This window comes from Python bivittatus, unplaced genomic scaffold, assembly GCF_059951505.1.
Source record: "Python bivittatus isolate LINGU-HERP-01145 unplaced genomic scaffold, Pbiv_v1 ctg000700_np1212, whole genome shotgun sequence".
Taxonomy (NCBI): Eukaryota; Metazoa; Chordata; class Lepidosauria; order Squamata; family Pythonidae; genus Python; species Python bivittatus.
This window is the reverse complement of record NW_028277098.1, coordinates 66,390,089-66,411,247: the sequence shown is the minus strand read 5'-3', so window position 1 is coordinate 66,411,247 and position 21,159 is coordinate 66,390,089. Positions and strand designations below refer to the sequence as shown.

Below are 21,159 nucleotides of genomic sequence, written 5' to 3'. Positions count from 1 at the left end.
ATCTACACGCATTGCCAAGTAACCAGTTAATATGCATTGCATAGGTTTTAACTTAAAAGTGATGTATATATAAATCAGCCTCATGTCCACACATGCATAGAGCTTAAAATAGAGCTTTAATGAACTATATATAGATATGCAGGTAGGGGGAAAATAAGAGTGCTTTTGATATGCTTATTTCAAAGTGCTTTAGGCTCCGATAGTATTAAAACTTTTACATTTTCATTATAGTCTTTTCATTGCAATATGGCAAATACTGCAGTCACCTGCTTCAGTGGGCACTTTGAGGTCCGGTTTTCCCTGCTTCTTCGTCTGTATATGTCTTTCTTTTGCAAACCAATAGTAACGTAATGTAAATTTCCAAAATCTCAAACTCCTTATCTCAGGAAGCCTGTTTGCATTTTATTTCCTTTGCTTCAGAAGCAGATGAAATGCATAATACAAAAAGTTATAGCCATTTGTTATTGTACAAAGAGGACCCGCCTGCCCTTTCCTCTACCTTCCAGCTCCTATTTGGTCTTTCATTCAGCCCAGCTAGGGAAAAAAATCCTTGCAATTTTCCTAACATGCTATTCTCACTGAGTTTGTTGCCATGCAACACTGTCAGACTTTGCTAGCACATGTCAACCCTTCAAGGTAGACCAGATTAAGAACCCAATACCATGTAGGTCAGTACTACTTTTATTGTAAAGCTATAGTAACCGAATCTTGCAAGTCTGAATGTGCTTCCCCCTTCCTTTCCTTTATCTTCGTATGAACTAGAAAGGGGCTACTCTGAGCCATTTACTCAGGTTACTTTCTTGGCCTGGGTTCAGGCCCCCTTTAATCTGACCATTGCCTTGGTAGTGGTTCTTCCTCCTGTCCTTCAAGGCCATTTGCTCTTCCCTCTACAGCAGATGACAGTACACTGAGTTCTTTAGAATGTCATCTCCAAAGGGCTGATTCTGTAATAGTGCCATGGTGAACAGAAGGCTGTTGAGGCTTCTCAGTGCATTTGTTATTACAGCAATACCATTGTTTCAGAATTTGAACTTGCCATGAACCACCTCATAGGATACTATAAGGAGTTTAAAAAAAAAACAACCTACCATACAAGTATATACAAATACATGTGGACAAATACACAGATTGTCTTTGTTGTGGGATGGGAGAAATTAGAAACGTCTGTATTTTGCTGCTTCTAAGAAGGAAAAGGGAAAGGCTGTTTGTTAATTAACTAAACACTGGAAGCTTTGGAACAGTACACTCAGCAGGTAACCAGTTTGAGACAGAAGTAACCTTCATTGACTGACATTCTGTGCAGTCAGATATTGACTAGCTTAGAATGAGCAATTAGTAGCTGAATGACCACTCTTTGAACTCCAAACTCATCAGCATATACTGTTAGGATTTTCTTTCTCATGGGAAAGGATTCATCCCGTTATCTTTACAACAATAACAAATAATATTTTGACTACAGAGATCATGTGAAAAACACCTGCACGAAATGCATTTTGCATTTTTATCAATAAACACCAGTTAGTATATATTTTTTGACTGGATTTCTTTGGGAAACAAGAAATGGACATTGCATTGTGACTAGCTGTTGATGGGTCTGCTTTCATGGCTAATATTTTCCTGGAGTTTTTGCTGCGCTCTGCACAAACAGGAGTGTTTGTGATTATCACTCTGCACGACATATACAAAAATCATGCAGAAAGCATTTGAGAAGAGCAGATGGTTAAAAAAGGTGGAGAAATAATGGTTGGCTTTAAAATACACAGTGAATGTTTAACAAATGGAGAGGCTGATGGTGTGGCAGATCTCAGTGATTGTTTACAAATATGCAATCTGAAATAATTTAACAACTTTGGATAGATGCTGAGAATACAAAGCTGTTATTTACTCTAGGTCTTCTAAATGACTTTCATGTCTCCTACCAAAATGAGTTACAACCAATCAAGATTATTATTTCTTTGAAACTGGAGTTTGGTCAAAACTAATCATATGAGGGATCAATACAAGTAAGAGCTAAGACAACGTCATGTGACATTTGTACTGTAGTACTGAACGTGCTGTTTATGTGCATACTGGAAATATCCAATGATGCCTCTGCATTTTGAAACATAATGCAGGAATGGACTCTGGATATTGCTGAACAGAATCTCTCACTATGGGGCATTCAGGCAGACTCCCGCTTCCTGTTACAAGTCAGGAGCCTCCCAGATCTTCTAGAGGGGTAGGAAATTTTCTTCAATTAGTTTATCTTAGTATCAAAGGTTATAATCAGGGCTAATCCAAGTTGTTCCCTTGCCTGAAGCAGAGCAACAAATGGACACTTATCATGGCAGAGTAGTTCTTCTGACCACATGAGGCAGAAAATTACAGAAGGACATCTTTCCAGTCCTGGCCGTAAAGATACAAAACAAAAAATCAAAGAAGAAAATCCACAAATTAAATACCTAACAATTTACTTCTGTTCACCCCACCCCATCCCACCCCACCCCACCTTACCCCACCCCACCTTCTGTTTGAGGTGGATTCATTTTGTCTACTGATAGAGGTGGCTTTACTCTAGGTCAGTGTTTCCCAACCTTGGCAACTTTAAGATGAGTGGGCTTCAACTCCCAGAATTCCCCAGCCAGCATGCAAGAAATAAAGTAATTTGTAAATAGGATGAATAAATGCAATACAGAAGATGGCTTGCAATACTAGAGTGTAACAAACTACACCTGTTAAAACCTCTTTTTACATACCGTAGTTCTTAAAGGCTTGGAAACATTTGATTGCTTTAGATATGAAGCATCCCTAAGGGACAGACAACCAACTCCCTAATGATTTAAACTGAACTCAAACTACACTATAGTTTTGACAAAATATTTTCATCAAAGTGAATCTGCTGCCAGGCAAAATCATCATGACTGTACATGTTTTATAATTTAAAATAATGTATCTATAAGTGTGTAAAAAAATGAGTATATTCGTGTTTCTTTGCAAAATCTGCAGAAATGAATTGGGAAGGACATTTTCTCTCTCAGTTCTAAAAAACTAGAGCTACAATGGGACTATAACTTTCATGTATAATCAGTACAAGCCAAAATTGATTATAGCTGCTATCTGCTACTTAGGTATTTAAAAGTAAATCTCACTGAATAAGATTTACTTTCAAACAGACATAGTTGACATTTTCAGAGGCGACCTTTAAACGTGCACTGCTTTCACTTTAATTGCAGAGATATACTTCAGTTTCATTTGTATAGGTGCCAGCACCTTTTCTATCCATAATACACCTCTCATATCCATAATATTTTTTTAAAAATCCTAAACCAAAATAAGAAACCACAAGAAAAAACAATGTTGTGATTGTGTTCTTGAAAACAAAAACGTAAATGCAACAATGGCGAGGAATCTTCAGGTTAGCCTGGCAGGGATATGTTGTTTGGTTCATTTAAATATTGTACGGTTTTTAATTAAAAATGCCTCCCAAATTAAATTCAGATGTTGGTTTTTAAAGGGGACTGCAAGAATTATATTTCTGTCTGTAGAATGGTTATCATTTTTATTTGTGGAGGTGGATAATGCAAAAGCTAAATGGTTTTGTCTAAAAAATTAGTTTGAAGTTCAGTCTCAAGTCTTTTGCAAGATCTAAGAATATTTGACAAGGGCTCCTGGGTTTCTCACTTTTTTCTAATCAGGATCCCTGAGCCTGTAACAATGATGTGATAAACAAAAAACTAGTGGGTGCAACTTGGAGATGCACTGCTGAGAAAAGCTCTAGTCAATTTTCTTTGGTGGTGGCACTATTGAAACTCCAAGTGTCACAAAACTCTAGCCTCTCTGATCCATTCTACCTTGCTCATCCTTTATTTCTGTGAACTCGTCCTTCTCTTTCCCACAACTGTGCCATTTTCTTCTGGCTAACAGCCTGTTTTCTAGGCCATGCATGGCTGATCTAGAATAGCCATGAATGGGTTATTGAATGGCCATTCTTTAACTTGGATCTTGGATTCTCTGTTTCTCCTTTCTGTTGCATTCTTCATTCTTTGTTTGCTTGTCCTGAATAACCAAAGCATGTTCATGAAGGTGGTGCCAGTAAGGTAAAAGTTACTCCATGCCCTTCTATTCAAAGCAGACACCTATTAGTCAAATGTGCCCTAGAATGAAGAAGCTTATGTAGCTACTCTTACATTCTGATTAGAAGCTTGGTAAAAAGATAGGTTCAAAAGACTCATTCTTAACATTGTCTGAATAACTTAAAACCAATCTGTTTACAAAAAGATACAGGCCCTACAGAGCTATACAAAGAAGAGGTATAATACAGAAAAGAGAATGAGGTCCAGGATGAGTAATAGTAAGCTTGGCCCAAGCTGTGTGCAGATGCAGAGCTTCTGACAGAAGTGTTTTAATGAAGACCCCCTTGGTATGAATAAGAAATAGGTTGTCGTGTTCCAGGCCTGACAGTAAATGTATTTACAGTTCCATATTGTGGACTCCCATGCAAAGGTCTAAACAGAAGAAATAGCAAAAATATCATTAGTTCAATAGAAATTCTTAGCAATAATAAAGTCATGTGATCCAATTAATAGGTATATTCCAAATACAAGAAAACAATTTTGAAGGAAGAAACTTTTCAAGTCAGTATAATCTGAGATTTTGATAGTGAGATAGCCTTTGGTTATCAGAGGCACATACAGCAGATATGTAATACAAGGTTTTTGGCCTAATGGCTTTTTCAGCTAAATTCTAACAGTGTTATCATCCCATTATAAATAGTGAATAACCTGGGTGTTCTGAATATTTTCACTTCCATTTCAAAAAGAAATAAAAAAGAAATAAAAGAAATAAAAGGCTAGTCTATCTGAAAATAAGGTCTGTTGAATTATGTAAATTTCCCAGTACCTATCTCTTTTCTCTAAATATAACTTGAAATAAACAGCTGGTCATATCAAACAGTCATCTACTAGTAATACATTATTTCCTTCTCAACTGAGAACTTGGTGATTTTGACAGTGATCTTAGCTGTAGGAACACGTATGGAAGAAGCATGCATTTGGCTGGAGTAGTAGACATCTGGTCACCTGGCTGAACAATAATTTGATTTTAAATGGAAAGTACTCTATCTACAGCATTATAACTCTGAAAAGGAGGAAAAAACAAAGACTGCTTACATTATACTGGAAAATGGAAACTGCAGAATGTTAACCTGCATGCAGACTTCTGGCCAAAATATTTCCATGCAGCCCTTTACCCACATTACAATTCCTGTATTCATGACAAATGGAACATACCTGCCATCAGCTGTTGCATTGGTTGAATATTCTCCATTTTGGCTTTTATACTGGGCATCATTGAAAGTAGTATTATAAGTTATGATTTTTCCAGGTATTTCCAAGGACACCCTTCGGCCCTGTGTACCATTGGGAACATTTCTATGAGTAGAATTTGCTCGGTGGATCCCTTCTGCAGCTGGAGAATTGTAGGTCACTGCACTGTGGCCATAGGAGTTAGGTGTGCTCATACTGCGAGTAGACATACCTGCCCTGCTATATAAGCCATCAGTCTCTGATATATAAAGGCGTTTTTTAATTAGGGGGCGGCTATTGGAACAGCTACTAAGGTAATTGGAGGTATAGCTACCACCTGGGTAATGGTGACTATATCCACTTGGACTTGGACTGCTTTCCAGGACTGATTTAGATGTCAAGGAGTAGCTGTTGCCATAGTTATAGCTTGAGTTGTTGAAGTTAAGGTGCTTATCTGAGGTCTGAGTATCACATGATAGGTTGAGACATTTGTAGTTTTCCCCATCCGAAGACCACTTTGGGATCTCAGAGGCATCATTGCTGAACTCTGGTGGTGGAGGAATTATTTCGTAATTGAATCCTTCTTCCACCTCATCATTCTTGACAGTATGGTTTTGGGATGGAGGGAGAAAATGAAAAGGAATTTCTGATGTGCTCAGTGGATCATGCTGCTTCAACTGACTGGAGTCTGAGAAGTTTGGAACCAAAATAGATGAACCACACTTACTTGATGAAAGACTCTGAGATTCATTCATCTCCCTGAACTTCAGTGTATCCCTGCATTGTGCGGAGCCATTGGAGAACATTTGTGGCTTATTCTCACTTTGTCCTGACAAGCTCCAGATATGGCTGTTGGATGCAGTTGCTCCATTACACTGCTTACTTTCAGAGACTGCCAATAAGTCCTTGTGTGGGGACTTTGGTACAACCTTGACAGTGTTGGGCTTTGAACTGCTGTAATAAATGGTGGATGTCCCATTCTCGGATTGGCTGCTATTGCTCAACTTTAGCTGGGACTTCTCAGATAAATAACTATTCTTTTGGGAGGCAGAAGCAGAACACTTGGCTCTTTGGGCCCGCAGTTGTGCAGCCAGAAGAAGAGCCATTGGAGACCCTTTCTCTACTTTTTCTCCTGTAACAGGATGAAATAGAATATCACTGCTCACTTGTTCTGCATTCCTAGATAGTTTAGCTGTTGTTAAGGGCACATTCCCAGTAGAATCTCTTTGATTTTCATTATTACTTGGGCTGTTGGGCCCATCATGTGTAGCTTGGGGAAACGTTGCAGAGGCAAGGCTGTTATCAGAGTCCAATCTTGTCCTGTGAGTCTTGTATTGCAGAAGAGAGAGATCCACACTGGGAGAAGCAGTTTGTATGGGTGAGGCAGCCCCAGAAGTGGAAGGAGAAGATGCAGGTGGAGCCAAGTGTTCACTTTTGGGCTTTAAAGGTGAAATTGGTGGCTTGCAGGTGTGGACAGAAGCACTAGGCGTCTTTGGTTCTTTCTCTGTAACTTCCAATGTGGTACTACATGGTTTTGCTGTCGGAAATTTCAACTCACCATTATTGTCCTTATTGCCACCAAACTGAAGAGTAATTTGTTTCCTTGTTTCTGGATTATGTCTCAGGTTTGCAATTGCCAAAGGTGGGCCTCCCTCCTTTGCTGGAGCCAGTAAAGCTTCCAACTCCTCTTTAAATTTCATAACACAATTTCCTTGAATGGTGGGGGATTTGTCTGTAGTTGAGAAAACATCTTTGGTGAAAGATGTGGTTGGGAAAGAAATGTTAGCAAGTTTCTTTTCTTTCTTCTCATTCTCTGCTCCTTCTGGTAAGTATGTTTGTTTCATATCATGCTTAACTAGTTTTAATTTGTCCGTAGTAACATTGTTACTATCAATATATGTGCCTTTAGACTTGGAAGCCATAGTTCTTTCAATCTGTCTGTCTTCCTTTTTGCAAGATGAGGACAGCAGGGTTGACAGTTCATTCTTCAACTTATCCAGATTGCAACGTTCCTTCCAGTCATTATCGTCAGACAATGCGTGGTCTGGAGATGAAAATTCTGTTCTTTCTTCAGTGGACCAAAAGAAATTCTGTTCTTTCTTCAGTGAACATCTTTCGGAATCTAATGTTTCAGATTCTGTGGCTAAAGCAAAATGCTTTTCCAAAGTAGCTTTGGCTCTAGCTTCTGCCTCTGAGTGATCTATGGCAGCGGATTGTACAGTAGGTAATAGAGGAGTGTGACTGTCAAGTGCCATTCTAGAAAACTGTTCTTTGGGGCTTGATTCTTTTTCTCCTGAGGAAATAGACGATGTTCTCATGGGAGTAGGAGGGGGTACTTTTAATGATTTGGGAAAGGTGAGGTGAGGCTCTGGGCTGGATTGTGGTAACTGTGACTCCTTCTGAATAGGTGTTGTTGGAGAGATGAGGGAAGAATTATGAGTATTTAGAACAGTCTCTGATTTCCATTTGGACACACCATTTAAGAAGGGTTGTGTATAAGCTGGTGATGAAACTGGAGGAATAGGAGGTAATGCACTATCCATAAAATCTAGAGGAGGAGGAGGAGGAGGAGGAGGAGGAGGAATGAAGTCTGGTGGGGATGGAGTACTGGGAGAAGACATATTGGAATATGGGAATGAAGGTGGAGTCAGAGATGAAAGAGATGGAGCTGGCATTGCTGGTGGAGGTGGAGGTGGAGGAGACATTGGTGGTGGAGGTGGAACTACCACAGAAGGTGGAGGTGGAGATACCATAGGAGGTGGAGGTGGAGCTATCATAGAAGATGAAATTGATGGTAAGTCAGCTGAAGGTGGTGGTGGTGGAGGAGGAGGAATTGAAGGTGGTGGTGGAATGTAATCATCATCCAAATAATCTTGCTCAAATGCCTTTGTCCTCAGGTCAAGTACTGAATTGTACTTTCTATAACTGCCATTGATTTGTGAACCTAGGGAGAAAACAGCACATAAGTAAATAAATATATTATATTGCTTTCATTTTACACTGGGAAGAGTAAACTTATCTAAGTGAATATTTTCTGTTTGACTCTAGTGAGAAATAGTTCAAAAGGTTTTGAAGGGAATCAGAGAAGGTAGCTCCTCCCTGCCGTCAAAACCCAAAGAGAAACAAAATGTACAAATCCATTTATAATACCTTCAATTTTTGGTTTTCAATTTCTTTTCCTGACTGGCAAATTAACTGTTATTTTTATAATGGAAATAAGTTTCAGCCACTGATGCTTTTTTTAATTAAGCAAGTGGGAAGTTCTTTGGGGAAAGTTCATTTGGGTTCTAAGATTAACAGAAGAGGCAAATGGGGAACATAATCACTAATGCAGCAACTACATCAAATTTATCTATCACATTTAAGAGAGCTGTGTGTCCTTACATGGTCACTGGAATCTCTACTGAAAAATAAGATGGTCTATTCCTATAATTTGAGGCATATCTGTAATTTGCAATTGAATCTGTTCCTTTTTATGCTGGAGAGCACACTTTAACCTGCCTGCCTCCAGGTGTCAGGGTTGCAGAATGCAGAATCCCAGCATGACCAGAGGCCATTCTGGCTGGTGAACTTTTTGAGCTGCATCCCTAAATATCTGTAGAACCTTATGTAGAGGAAGGTTGCCACTGAGTAAAAGCCAAGCTAAATATGATGTGTACATTTATAAAATACAAAGAGCTTCTGCTTCCATGGGAAACATTAGCTCCTGATTACAGATAAGAACTCAAACAAGTGGCACCTAGACACTACACAATTTATTCTGGATGGCAGCAGGAAGGAAAGCTTAAATTTCTCCCCTGCTTCCAATGGGTTTATGATAGCCACATTTTTCCTACCAGATTATTTTTATTAAAAACCCAAAAATGTATATGCATTGTTCAAATACATGAAATTTAAAGAAATTTAACATCATGCTCAACTTGGCTTTAAATAACACACTACAGACATGAATGCAACTCAATGCAGAATTCATGTAAAGCACACAGATGATATGAAAACATATTTTTTCCCTCTCAAAATCACTTCTTCCAAGCTATTTTGCTACTGGGTAGGGGGCTACTTTCAATGGTGGGGTCTCACAATGACAGGGATAATAATATAGGTGGGAGAAAAGTTCAGCTCCCCCATCTGCCCACAGTGAGTTTTAATAGCCTATAATGATTGAGTATTAGAACAGTCACTCAAAGCATGCAATACAGGATATCTCCCCACAGTTTATATTCTATAGGGAGGATAGAACTAAGAGAGGGGAAATTGGAGTGTGGGGCTAGAAGGATGGGTCTGAGGAGAACTTGGAGTCTCCATATCTGGATTATTGCAATGTGCTCTACATGGGGCTGCCCTTGAAGACCATCTGGAAGCTATAACTGGTACAAGCAGTAAGGTGTGCCTTTCAGTGTGCCCATGTGTCACCACTGCTATGTGAGCTGCATGGGTTGCCAGTTGGCTTCTGGTAGCAATTCAAGGTGTTGGATATTACCCATAAAGCCCTTTATGGCATAGGGCCTGGATAACTGAGGGACCGCCTATCTCTCCAACTGTTCCTGCCCACCTAGTATATTCCAGCAGAGCTCTTGGTCCCCTTTATTAAATGTGATCATCTTATAGGGCTGAGGAAGTGTACTTCCTCTGTCACAGCTCCTGCCCTCTGGATCAGCTTCCCCCCAGAGATACAGACAGTGCCCTCTCTGCATGTTTTGAAGCTCCTGGTTTTGCTGGGTTTGGTTGGATAAAACAGTCTGGGCTGTCTATGGGGTTATATGTTTTTAACAGTTTTTATTGTTTTGTATTTTGTATTTATAAGCCATTACAGTGGGCAGTTATAATAAACTATTATTGTTGTTGTTATTAATATCTCAATCTGTTAGAGTGACAAGGTTATGAAAATATCTGTAGTTCCAGGAAAAACAAAGATGGACAGCCTACCAAAGTTATAATATTAAGGGAACTGGTTTAAATTATTTAATTAAAATTAATTCAACTTCCTGCCTTAATGTTAAATAATAAATAATATCAAACATTAACAAAGTGTGCTATATCTTGTACAGATTCCAAGACACACACACATGTACAGAGAGAGAGAGAGGTAAACTAATTTGCCAATCAGGAAAGGGTTTGGTCCCCGTTAGAGATCTTCCTTGGTTAACAAGATTACATTTCAGTTTTGAGGAGAGAAAGAAAAATAAGAAAAGGACCTCCACAACAGAAAAGGTGCACAATATACCCCCAATCAATCCAGTTCAGATCAGTTCAATGGCAAACCAGCTCAGACATATGAGTCTACCAGTGCAATGGCACATTTAGCTCTGCTTGAATGATCTACAAAGAAATCTTTAAAAGGAATAACATAATGATTTACAGTAGCTGTTATATGAAACTACACACAGCACTCCACCTATCTGGTATCCAGGAAATGTTCCTTTCAGAGATGGAACAGATACTGGAGTTTGAGAGACTAATCAGCTTATAAAGAGTTGCTATAAAGAAGGCCAAACAAAATCAATTCTTTTTCTCAGCAATAGGGGACTGTGGCAAACCAGACCTGCTCATCAACAAGGAAGTAACTATATATATATTTAAAAGTTTGCTAATTGCCGGCTGCCTGGCTGCAGAAACTAGCTGAACGTGCTTTTAAGAGGTTGATTTAAGTTAATGGTAGCTCCCTCAATTCTGTGCCAAGCCTTCCTGTTAGCAGTGCTAAGTATTTTGTGTTTGTTGTAGATGTTTTGAAAGGTCTTAGAATAGGAAGGCCAGAAAACTAGAACTGAATTCACACTCTTAATGCTAAGTAGTGTATTCATCTAAAAAGAAAACATGATCACAGAATGTGGGGGTATTGAAAAGTCATTAGATGGCACATTAAAAACCTTGGTTGCATTTAAAAATGACCTTCCTTACGCCCTCAGATTTATTGAGCAAAAATCATCTCCTAAATGCAACCAAGGACCCCAGTTTAAAAAAATGTGACTGAGGAATTTTGTGGTCAGTAAGGGTTTGACACTGACTTGATGGCACATAATCAATCAATCAATCAATCAAACAAACAAACAAACAGACACTATATGAAAGAGAAGCAGATTCTAAGTTTCATAGAACCCTCACAAACACAAATGTTCTGGCTAGAGCAGTGTTGTCCAAACTTGGCCACTTTAAGATGAGTGGACTTCAACTCCCAGAATTCCCCAGCCAGCTAGGGAATTCTGGGAGTTGAAGTCCACTCATCTTAAAGTGGCCAAGTTTGGACAACACTGGGCTAGAGGAAGGTTGTACTTAGCTATCAAGTGAGGGAGGGGGGTTAAAGACATTTCTTTGCATTACTGGCATCCTCAGCAATTGAGTCACAGATATGCCAAGCTTAAATGAGTGTTGATATTTGTCACTGAATTTAAATTGGGTTGGGTTGTTAGCTATTGTCAGTTATGGAATATAGGCAGTAGGATTTTTCTAAAATTGACTGAAAATGCCAAAGGTAGGGATATGAATTGAGACACTGCTCTTCAGGTCCTTCTTGACTCAAACCCCACCAGTTCTTTTTTAAACAGATAATTTAACACAGTAATTAAATATACACATTATGGGTATTACAGTCTGTTCAAATAAAGACAAATTTTTAAAATGGCCCAATATGGCTAAACCATTTGTCTTAACTGGAACAGCAGAGGTCACCAAAAGGAGCTGTCTCAAAATTAAATGGCCACAGTTTTATGACATTTTGTTAATCATGCTCTTGAGATATCACAAGAAAACACTTGAAATTTGACAATCTCATAAATTAGTTTTCATTCATTCATTCTTTCATTCATTTATAGCACATTTTTATTCTGCCACAATCAAAAAAGACTCTTGGTAGGTTACAGACTCAGTGATGTGCTGGAGCTGGCTTGCAAAAGCCAATTGTTAAATTTTCTGGAATTTTGCAAACCAGTTGAGAGCAGAACTGAGCCACATGGCTAGTGGGGCAGTGGCGGCACTGGAGCCAGTTCTTAAACATTTACCAGCACACCACAGCATAGACCAGTGTTTCTCAAAGCTGGCTGGGGAATTCTGGGAGTTGAAGTCCATACATCTTAAAGTTCCCAAGGTTGAGAAACACTGGCATAGACTATAAAATAATGATTCAAAACATCCATGGTAACATCTAAAACCACAACAAAACTTCATACATGACAGCAATAAAAGCAGCACCAAGCCAAAAACAACAGTAAGCCAAAAACAACTACTTTTTTAAAAAATTGCTATTGCATAGGCATCACTTAAGAGTAATCACGGATGCCATAATACCTATAGGTACCACATGGCTGATTTATCTTAACAGGAAAAACGGATCCTGGAATCAGAAGTTATCTTTCTGTCTTCCTGGTAGATGGATTCCCTGATTACTCCAGCTGAAGACCCTTTCCATAAAATGTGGTCAACACCTTTTGTTTCAGTCCTAAGTTTCTAAATGTGAAGGATTGATTACAGTTTCACAAAGGTTCAGGAGCACCACAAAAAAAACATTGTGCTAATATTGCAAGATGATGCACTGATGCCAAAGCAAAATTTAGGATTTCACTGTCAAATAAGATAATAAACTGTAGCTAATGATATGCAGATACTAGATATGGTGAGTATCCATCCCAGTTGTCATCTTACCTACAGCTAGCTTGTCCTCAAAGCCCGCCGGAACAGATGGTGTCGGTACAGCTACCCCATGTGCTTCTTGCGCATTCTGAAAAGGTTGAAAGATTGACTTTACGATTAGGAAGAAAAAACCTGGTAAATGTAAATGCCTCATTAGAAGAATTCAATACTTGATATATGGATCACTTATATATACAGTATGTATGTGTGTGTGTGTATAAAACCACACACACACTTTACTATTATTTATTCCATTTTTATCTAAAATATTTTCCCTGCAATATTTACAAATTGCTTATGGCTTATATTATTGTTAAAGAACAAGACAAATGTTATTTAAACTCTAGTGGGTATGCAAATTCAGTTCATAAATCTGCTCTGTTACAATGCTAACTCACATTTGTGGAATCCATAAAGTGCAATCTTTTAAACTTTCCCCAACTTTTGCAAAAAAAAAAAAAAAGGGAGACTTCAGGATGCATCCACACACACAATGACTGATCCAGTCTTGAAAATGCAGAAGTAATAGTTTTGCATTTCATCTTGACTTGGAATCCCTGAGTATAAATATAAAGCCTGCATGATAGTGCTATATAGAGTCCTTCAAAAAAAACTGTTAAGGATATGAAAGTATTATATTTTACAGTCAAAAGAACTTTCTCTCTACCATTACAAATCATTTGCAGTTTACAATCTTATATATCCTATACATGTATGTATAGAAAAGTGATATACAACCCTGTTTATTAAATTCAGGGATGTGCAATGGAGACAATAATTGGCTTTGCTTCCTACCATGGTTTACAGAAGAACTGAAGCGGTCATTTCCTTACACAATTGTCATTGTAAAGTCAACATTTCCTAGTTAGAGAAAGTAGAACAGTGCATAATATTATCATACTTCCCTTTTCAGAGCCGGCAAAATAGTAGGTTTTCAAGCTTTTGTTTCATAGCTAATAGTTAGCTGAAGTGATGCACTTGTTCTGTCACTAGAATATTAAGGATGTTCAAGCAAAGCCATTCAGCTGGAATTTGGATGGAATTTCCTGATGAAGATTTTCTGTTCGCAAGCATTAAAATTGCTCAAACCTGATGACATGTTGGAGGATGCAAGTTAGATTTGGCAAGGTGAAGTAGCGTATCTATTTTGATTCCACTGAATTGATTCAACCTAATTCTTACAATCAGGGTCATATCAGGTGCATGTGTTCATGTGTCCAACATTGGACATATGCAGAAGTTCTTGGTTCATGTTGACATAAGCATCTAGAAAACGGGTATGTGGATTTCTTAATTGTTGTATGCTATAAAACATCTTGCAGACCAGAAAGAAGGGCATTTCTTTCTAATTAGGGGAGTGTGCCACAAACTCATTGGTCAGAATCCAAGAAATTATGCAATTATTTCCATGGGTCCAAGAAATTCTAGACTAGTATTTCTCAAATTACCATTCCTAATGTCACATATTAAACTGTTTTTGAAATCTGAGTGTTGGCTTTCAAAAGCTGCATGTTGTGGTTTGGATACACTAATCAAGGCAAAGAAGTCATTTAGTTTAGGCATGTCCAAGTCCTTGAATTCATTTGAAGAACGTACTTCTTTAGTCCTGGCCCATGGTGCATTTAAGCAAACTGTATTTACAGGAACAATGGGGTGGACTGTGTCCTTGATCGCCCAGGCTTTCAATGCAGTTATAAAACAATTTGCATAATAAGACAAGCACCACTAACAAAGTTATTTGATTAATCTCTTGCAAAACTCAAAGCAGAGCTTGCAGATAGTTGGGATTTAAACCTCCTCCTCTTTTAAAGCCAATAAACTAAGTTTATAATTTTTATTTATTAAAATCATAGCAATAATAATAATATAAAATATAATGTAATAATATATATTATTAATAGAAGAGAATATATGTAACTCGGGGTTGAAGTGTGGAGTTATTGGGTTTCTCTGAGCATGGTTGTTTTCTTGCAGACGTTTCATTACCCAGCTAGGTAACATCTTCAGTGCTAAAAGGGAGTGGGGTTTGCTCTCTGTTTATATACAGTAGCTTGCCATATATACTATTAACACAAATGCATAATAATAGCATGAAGAAAGGTTGAACGAGTTGAGGATGTTTTGTCTGGATAAGAAACAACAAAGAGGAAATAGGTGAACCACACAGATTACAGAGATGATGGGCAAATTGGCTTGGGGTTGTATTACCACTTTTAAGATTACTTCTAGTTTCTAGTCAACATTAGTAGTGTGTTTATGGTTCATCCTGTGACTCTAAGCCTGAGGATGTAGATTCCATGCTTGGGAAAAGGCAGTTTGGTACCATTTTAGATGCCCACCTTCCCTGCTTCATTTTCAACCTCAGTTAATATCATTTACCATTGAAATCTCTCTTAATAGCTTAGAGTGGTGAAACAGGCTTCTGCCACAATCTAGCCTCAGAGCAAAACTCTATTTGTCCCTCACCCACTTGCAACTTACTCTTAAACTTATTTCACAAAACAGCATTTAGGGTTCCTGCTGTCCTTTCAACATATGTTAATGCATCTAAATTAGGGATGAGTCAACCTCATACTTCTTATGTCCCTAAGTAAACTCAGAGTTATTTAATAGCACTAAATTTCAGCTTCACCCAAATTCAGCTGACCCACATCAGAACCCAACCTGTCAGACACCTGTTGCATATATTATGCCATAACCCCTTCCTAACCATGGAACAAAATAGTCCATAGTTTTGGTAAATCTGAATGATCAACATGAGTATTCACCTAACTATTTAGCAAAGTTACACCAAATGGCAGCATTGATTTAACTTTGGTTGATCCCCAAAAGTTATGTCTGGTTGGGCATGATTAGTACTAAGATAGGAGACCATGAGAAAATCCCAGGGCTATAAGTTTTGCTCTGAAGTTTTTTTAAAAAAAGAAGGAGGCGGCAAAGCTCACTTCTATATATTCATCAGGAGTCAAAACTGACTCAAGGGAGTCTTCACTTTTTCCTATTTTTTTAAAAGATAGCTAGGAAAATAATACAACATGATATTCCACCATATAGGAATAGAAGACTAGAAATAGAGCACTGGAATACTCACAGTCCCTCTATAATTAGTTTTACTCTCCTGCATTAACTTGCTGTCTGTTAATTATTGTAGCTAGAAGTTGTCTGCTGTTATCCTCTGCTAGGAGTGAAATTATCTTCTCATAACTGTACTTTAGGCTTCACTGTGTTATTATATCAAAATGTTTCAGTCTACTGAATGGACATTCTGTTAAAAGCTTTAGCATAAATCACTATACTTGGATCAAACCATAACAGAATTAAAACTAGGTTTACACATGCTAAGCTTAGGTTTTGCTCAACCATGATTTACTGAATAAAGCATAATTGTCTAGAGTCTCACCTTACTCTTTCAGTACTTTCTAGGCCAGCACCTTAACTACTACTGTACTGTACACCAAACTGGCTCTCTGCTAGATTTCTATTATTATCCTAGTATTATCCTAGTACTAGATTCCTTAGAACCTTAGATTCTTGTTTCAGAGTAAAACAATCTAATTTGCAAGGAACCTCTGACTTTAATCATAGCTCATAAGAAAGGATTGCTGAGGCTGTGATCTACTGCTTCGTTCATATCTTGGCTTAAATTCATCTGAACTGATTCAGAAAATTGGTAAAGTGCATTGCACAGTTTAAAGATTGATCCCACAATATGATGAGATTGAGAGTATATTATCAACTGCTTTAACAAGTAACTAGGAAATAGACATCTTACTGGAATTTGGTGCTTTGTTTATTTGAATATTTATTGCTCTGCTCTGAATACAAGGTTGGATAATGATTAAGCAAAGCCCGGGCTTTCCACTGCATATTTGCTATCTGAAACAAAAGGCCAAAGTCTTCTGAACTTAAATGTGAAAACACTCAAATCAAAATGATGAAGGGCAAGTAAAGGGTTAAAAACTGGGGGTGGGGCAAACCAATAAGTTCATTAGGGAAGGAGAAAACTGGGCAACCATGACTGTATCTTCCTTGTACTAGCCATGGCTTGCTCTTGTCCAGGGTTTCTCAAACTGGGAGGTGCACCTCCCTTGGAAAGATGCAGGCAGAGTCCAGGGGAGGTGTGAAGGACCTTTTAGTTACATTGTTACAAAAAAATCCACCTTCCCCAGCCGGCTGGGGAATTCTGGGAGTTGAAGTCCACCCATCTTAAACCTGCTGAGTTTGAGAAACACTGCACTAGAGGGAGGTGTGATGGCAAAAAGTTTAGGAATCTCCTCTGCTCTACTGTAGTCAACCTCAGAATTGTGTGTGAGAAACAGGCATACAGACTGAAGCATGAAAGCTTCATGAAGGCTCCAAAAGTCTTGAAGGTAGCCTCCAGAGACCTCCAAAGGTTGTTACCTACCAAATTATAATTTTTAATGTGACCCAAGTATTGGCCTCCACTGGAGGGGGAGGGAGTCAAAACATTTAAGATGGCAGCTTTGGTTCCACAGTCATGGTTGCTATTTTGACTTGTTTTACACCACCACCTCCAGATGCCCTGGACACAAGAGAAAAGTACTCCATTTAGGACCAGGAGTACTAACCATATCATAGAGAATATAGAGGTTGACCTTGACAGAGAGAGAGATGATCCATTACAAAGGCAATGAACAGGTAAAATGTGGCTTAAGCCCCTATGAAGAGAGAAATTTAGGAACATGTCTCAGACAGGCACTTCTTCCCTCCCCCCATTGACATGAAGGTAAAAGAGGGAGGAGAGGAAGCACGTTTAAACTTGCAAGATTGTGTCACTCTAATAAAAGTAGTGTTAGGCCTATGTGGTATCTACTCCTTGGTCTGGTTTACCTTGTAGGGCTGACACATATTTCATTTTAATTTGAAATGTAAATAAATCAACTCTAATTTTATTTCTGGCTTCAAACACTACTTTTTTTTAAGCATGGCCCCAGGCAAGTCACTCAAAGGCATTTGGCCCAGATGAAATTTCATCTCTCTCTATATATGAGGCAAGCAAAGTTTTGTGACCCCAGGAAAGCTTTCCTTATAACCATGGTGTGCTGGTAAATCTTTAAGACCTGGCTGTCTGGGGGAAAAAAAAAATCCAATGTCTACTGACATTGTCGGCTCCATTGCCACCAGTAGCTGTTTGGCACCCAGTCTTAATGGCTTAGCTCTGCTCTTATCCGGCTTGCAAATTTCCAGAAAATTTAATAATCGGGTCTTGTGAGCCGGTAGGAGCTGGCTCTGGCACACCACTGCTTGTAACCCATACAGTATTGCTCAAAATGTTATCCATTGAAGGACTTCTATGCTCACTTGAGGGTTAGTTTAGAAAGGAGTGGATTAAGCTGCCATCCAGATGCAGCCTTGGAAGACGACAAACCAACCCATAGTTCTCATTCTTCAATCTTTTCTTCTATCCTCTGCGCTTGAACCATTATTGCTCTGTAATCGTACTTGGCAAGTTCAGTCCCCCTTTGTTGCAAATTGCACTTTGTCTTTATCAGGCAGTTAAGTTTCTATTTTCAATGCGAATGTGATGTAGCTATTACATAGTTGTTTGGGTGAAATACAGATACTACATATGTGTTATTTTAAAAGACTAGCCTTTATTCTAAAACTTCACCGTTTTTCTGTTCAAAACCATTGAGACTTACAAATATCTGATAAACTGGACTCTACTTCATAAACACTTGAACCATGGTACATATCTTTGTTATATATACTTATCCCCAAAGAGTTTTGTTACAAAAGAAGCCATTTACTAAGCACTTCTTCAAGATGAGAAGAAAATAAAAAAATCATGTTTGGATTGAAGTGAGAATTTTCTTACATAATTATAAGTCCCCCAGCACTCCAAACCAGTAAGTAATGGGGAAGCAATGACATATCATATGGTTGCTAAAAATAATGCCTGCAGATGTAGCCAGAATGCTCTACTATGAAATTCTGCTATGAAATTTGAAAAGTACAAATCTTCAGACACTCCATTATTTAGGATATTTAAAATTCTTAAGTTAACCGCCTGAGAGTCAAGGCTGTATTTCAAAGTTTAAAACTGTTTGCACTATGGCATTTTATTAGGCTCTCAGGAATAGTTAATTCGTTTCCAATATTGTGGATTGTGCCAAGTTCTTCTTTTAATGTTTGAATAACCTGCCTTTCTGCATGGTGGAATTCAAAACGGTGAATGCTGAGATGTTCCCTGGTCAGAGTTGTATGAAACCTCAGCAAAATCTCTGACCTCCTTTGAACCTCAAAGTGGAGTTGATCTGGGCCTCAACATGCCTCATGATCGTATTACTGGATGCAATTTTTATGAGAAATCTGAAGAATTTTGATCTCAATGTTTTAAAAAATTAAAACAAGGTAGGACTAGCAGGCATGTAATAGCTTCTGGAATTCTTCCAACCTAGCAGTAGCCGTACAAGGTGTCTGTATTTTCTTTGGTTTAATTCAGTAATATTGGGGGTGGGGGGAGGGGGTGTTTGTGTACTTTCTTCCCAGGGCCTAATCAGTTTGTGAATATATGTTACTTCTGTGAATACCTCTGTGTGCCTGTGATTGTGAGTATAGTATGTATATGCATGTGTGTGTGAGAGAGACATATTAATCAGGATGGATACATATGCATTCCCTCAGTGTGTGTTGCTGCTGTCCCCTTGTAATGCATCTCAGTTGTTTATATGTGTTTCAGATGTCAGTGAAGAAATTAATACTGAAAAATGGTTGGATATTTCAGCAAGACAACTATCTGAAATATACCTCAAAATCAATCATGAATTTGTTACAGGAAAGAGCGATTTTGGAATGGCCTACACGGTCCCCAGACTTGAGCATTATTGAAAATCTATGGGGGGAATCTCAAAAAATGCAGTCCAAATTTTTGCATCTGCCACATTCACTATCTATTTGTTTTGAATCTTTAAATAATTGTACCTAAATATAATATGAATTAAAAGAAACTGTGTGTTTTGCGGGGGCATACATGCTACAATTTTTGGTATGTGTAAGCCTAATAAAGATGGGTGCATATGTGCTGTGTCTCTGTCTCTATGTGCTTGCATATGTTTGCACAAGTGGGCTGCATATGGTCCACTCTGAGTCACGGGCCCAGGAGAGAGAGGGCTTAACACTGGAAGAATCAGCAGCATTGCCTCTCCCATAGGGTGCTTTAGGGGGAAAAATTCTCCATGCCTCCCTGACTTGATCCAGCCTAGTTTGGAACTCAATCTTTCTTTTGCTGGCTTCTCCTGCCACATCAAATTTGGTCCTCTTTTGTTCTGTTATCCTGCTGATGACAAAAGATGGACAGGCAGACAGAACATAATTTATTTCCAACATTCTGTTGGGTTGGAAAGAATAAATAAGGTCAGCAAAACCAGCATTTCAGGTTTGTGGATTCTAAATCAACCATTTGAATGCATCACTCATCTTTTCCAGTTAGGTTTTCATTATGCTAGTGATGGAGGTTGGATTTGTGCCCCAGATAACATAAAAACTTCATCATTGCATTTGATGAGGTTCTGGAAGGATATGAGGGAGATGGTCTTTTCTGCCAAGCTCCAAGATCATGAGTCCACCCTGTCCATCCAAAAGGAGGGCCCTCTGGCTCCATTGCTGTTCATGTAATAGTTGATAGTTATGAAATTTTACTTGTCCTAATTGGTTTTGGAGCTGTCTTTTTAGCTGCTTGGATTGTTTAACTGGGGATGCTGTAATAGTGCAAGTTTGAAAAAAAATTACTGTATCTGTAATATGAACTTTTTCCATAATTGCTTTGAACTGTTCTCTTTTTTTCAAAGAAAAAAAGAAGCCCACAGCTATAAGTGAAAAGTCTTTTTTTTTTTTTGTATAACACAAAGTCATGTCTTTAAAACATGGTTTAATACATTATGATGGCCTGGTTCACACTTAAGGCTAAACCACAATGAATGCTTTCACATATCCCACCAAGACAAATTTAAAATAGGCTTCCTAGATTCTAAATTGTGAGCTTGTAAGGCAAATGCCAAGTCTGGCCCAGGGTAGGGCCAGAAAGCTTCATTCTTACAGGATGTTTTCAAAGTACTGTACAATAATATGAATGGGCTTCTGTCCAATATTGGGTGTATACAGTTCCTGTGCAATTTCAAATATTGATTCACTCCTGCACTTAAGACAGCTGGTCAGACCTTCATTCCTTTCTGGGGTAGAACTGCATAGGGGTTAAGGCCTATGTAGGAAAAAGGCCTCGAGGTCAGCCATT

The 21,159-nt window shown here is 38.4% G+C and overlaps 1 protein-coding gene across 1 annotated transcript in view; it reads right to left on the bottom strand.

Moving 5' to 3' along the window:
• Positions 1–2,508: 2,508 nt before the first annotated feature.
• CUNH6orf132 (chromosome unknown C6orf132 homolog) overlaps positions 2,509–21,159 on the bottom strand; it is a 43,999-nt gene continuing 25,348 nt past the window's right edge. The window contains exons 3-5 of the mRNA XM_015887625.3: positions 12,918–12,993; positions 5,268–8,226; positions 2,509–4,484 (exon numbers count right to left, since the gene is read on the bottom strand). Coding sequence (XP_015743111.3) covers positions 4,382–4,484; positions 5,268–8,226; positions 12,918–12,993 — 3,138 coding nt within the window. The 3' untranslated portion in view covers positions 2,509–4,381. The remainder of the gene's footprint in view (positions 4,485–5,267; positions 8,227–12,917; positions 12,994–21,159) is intronic.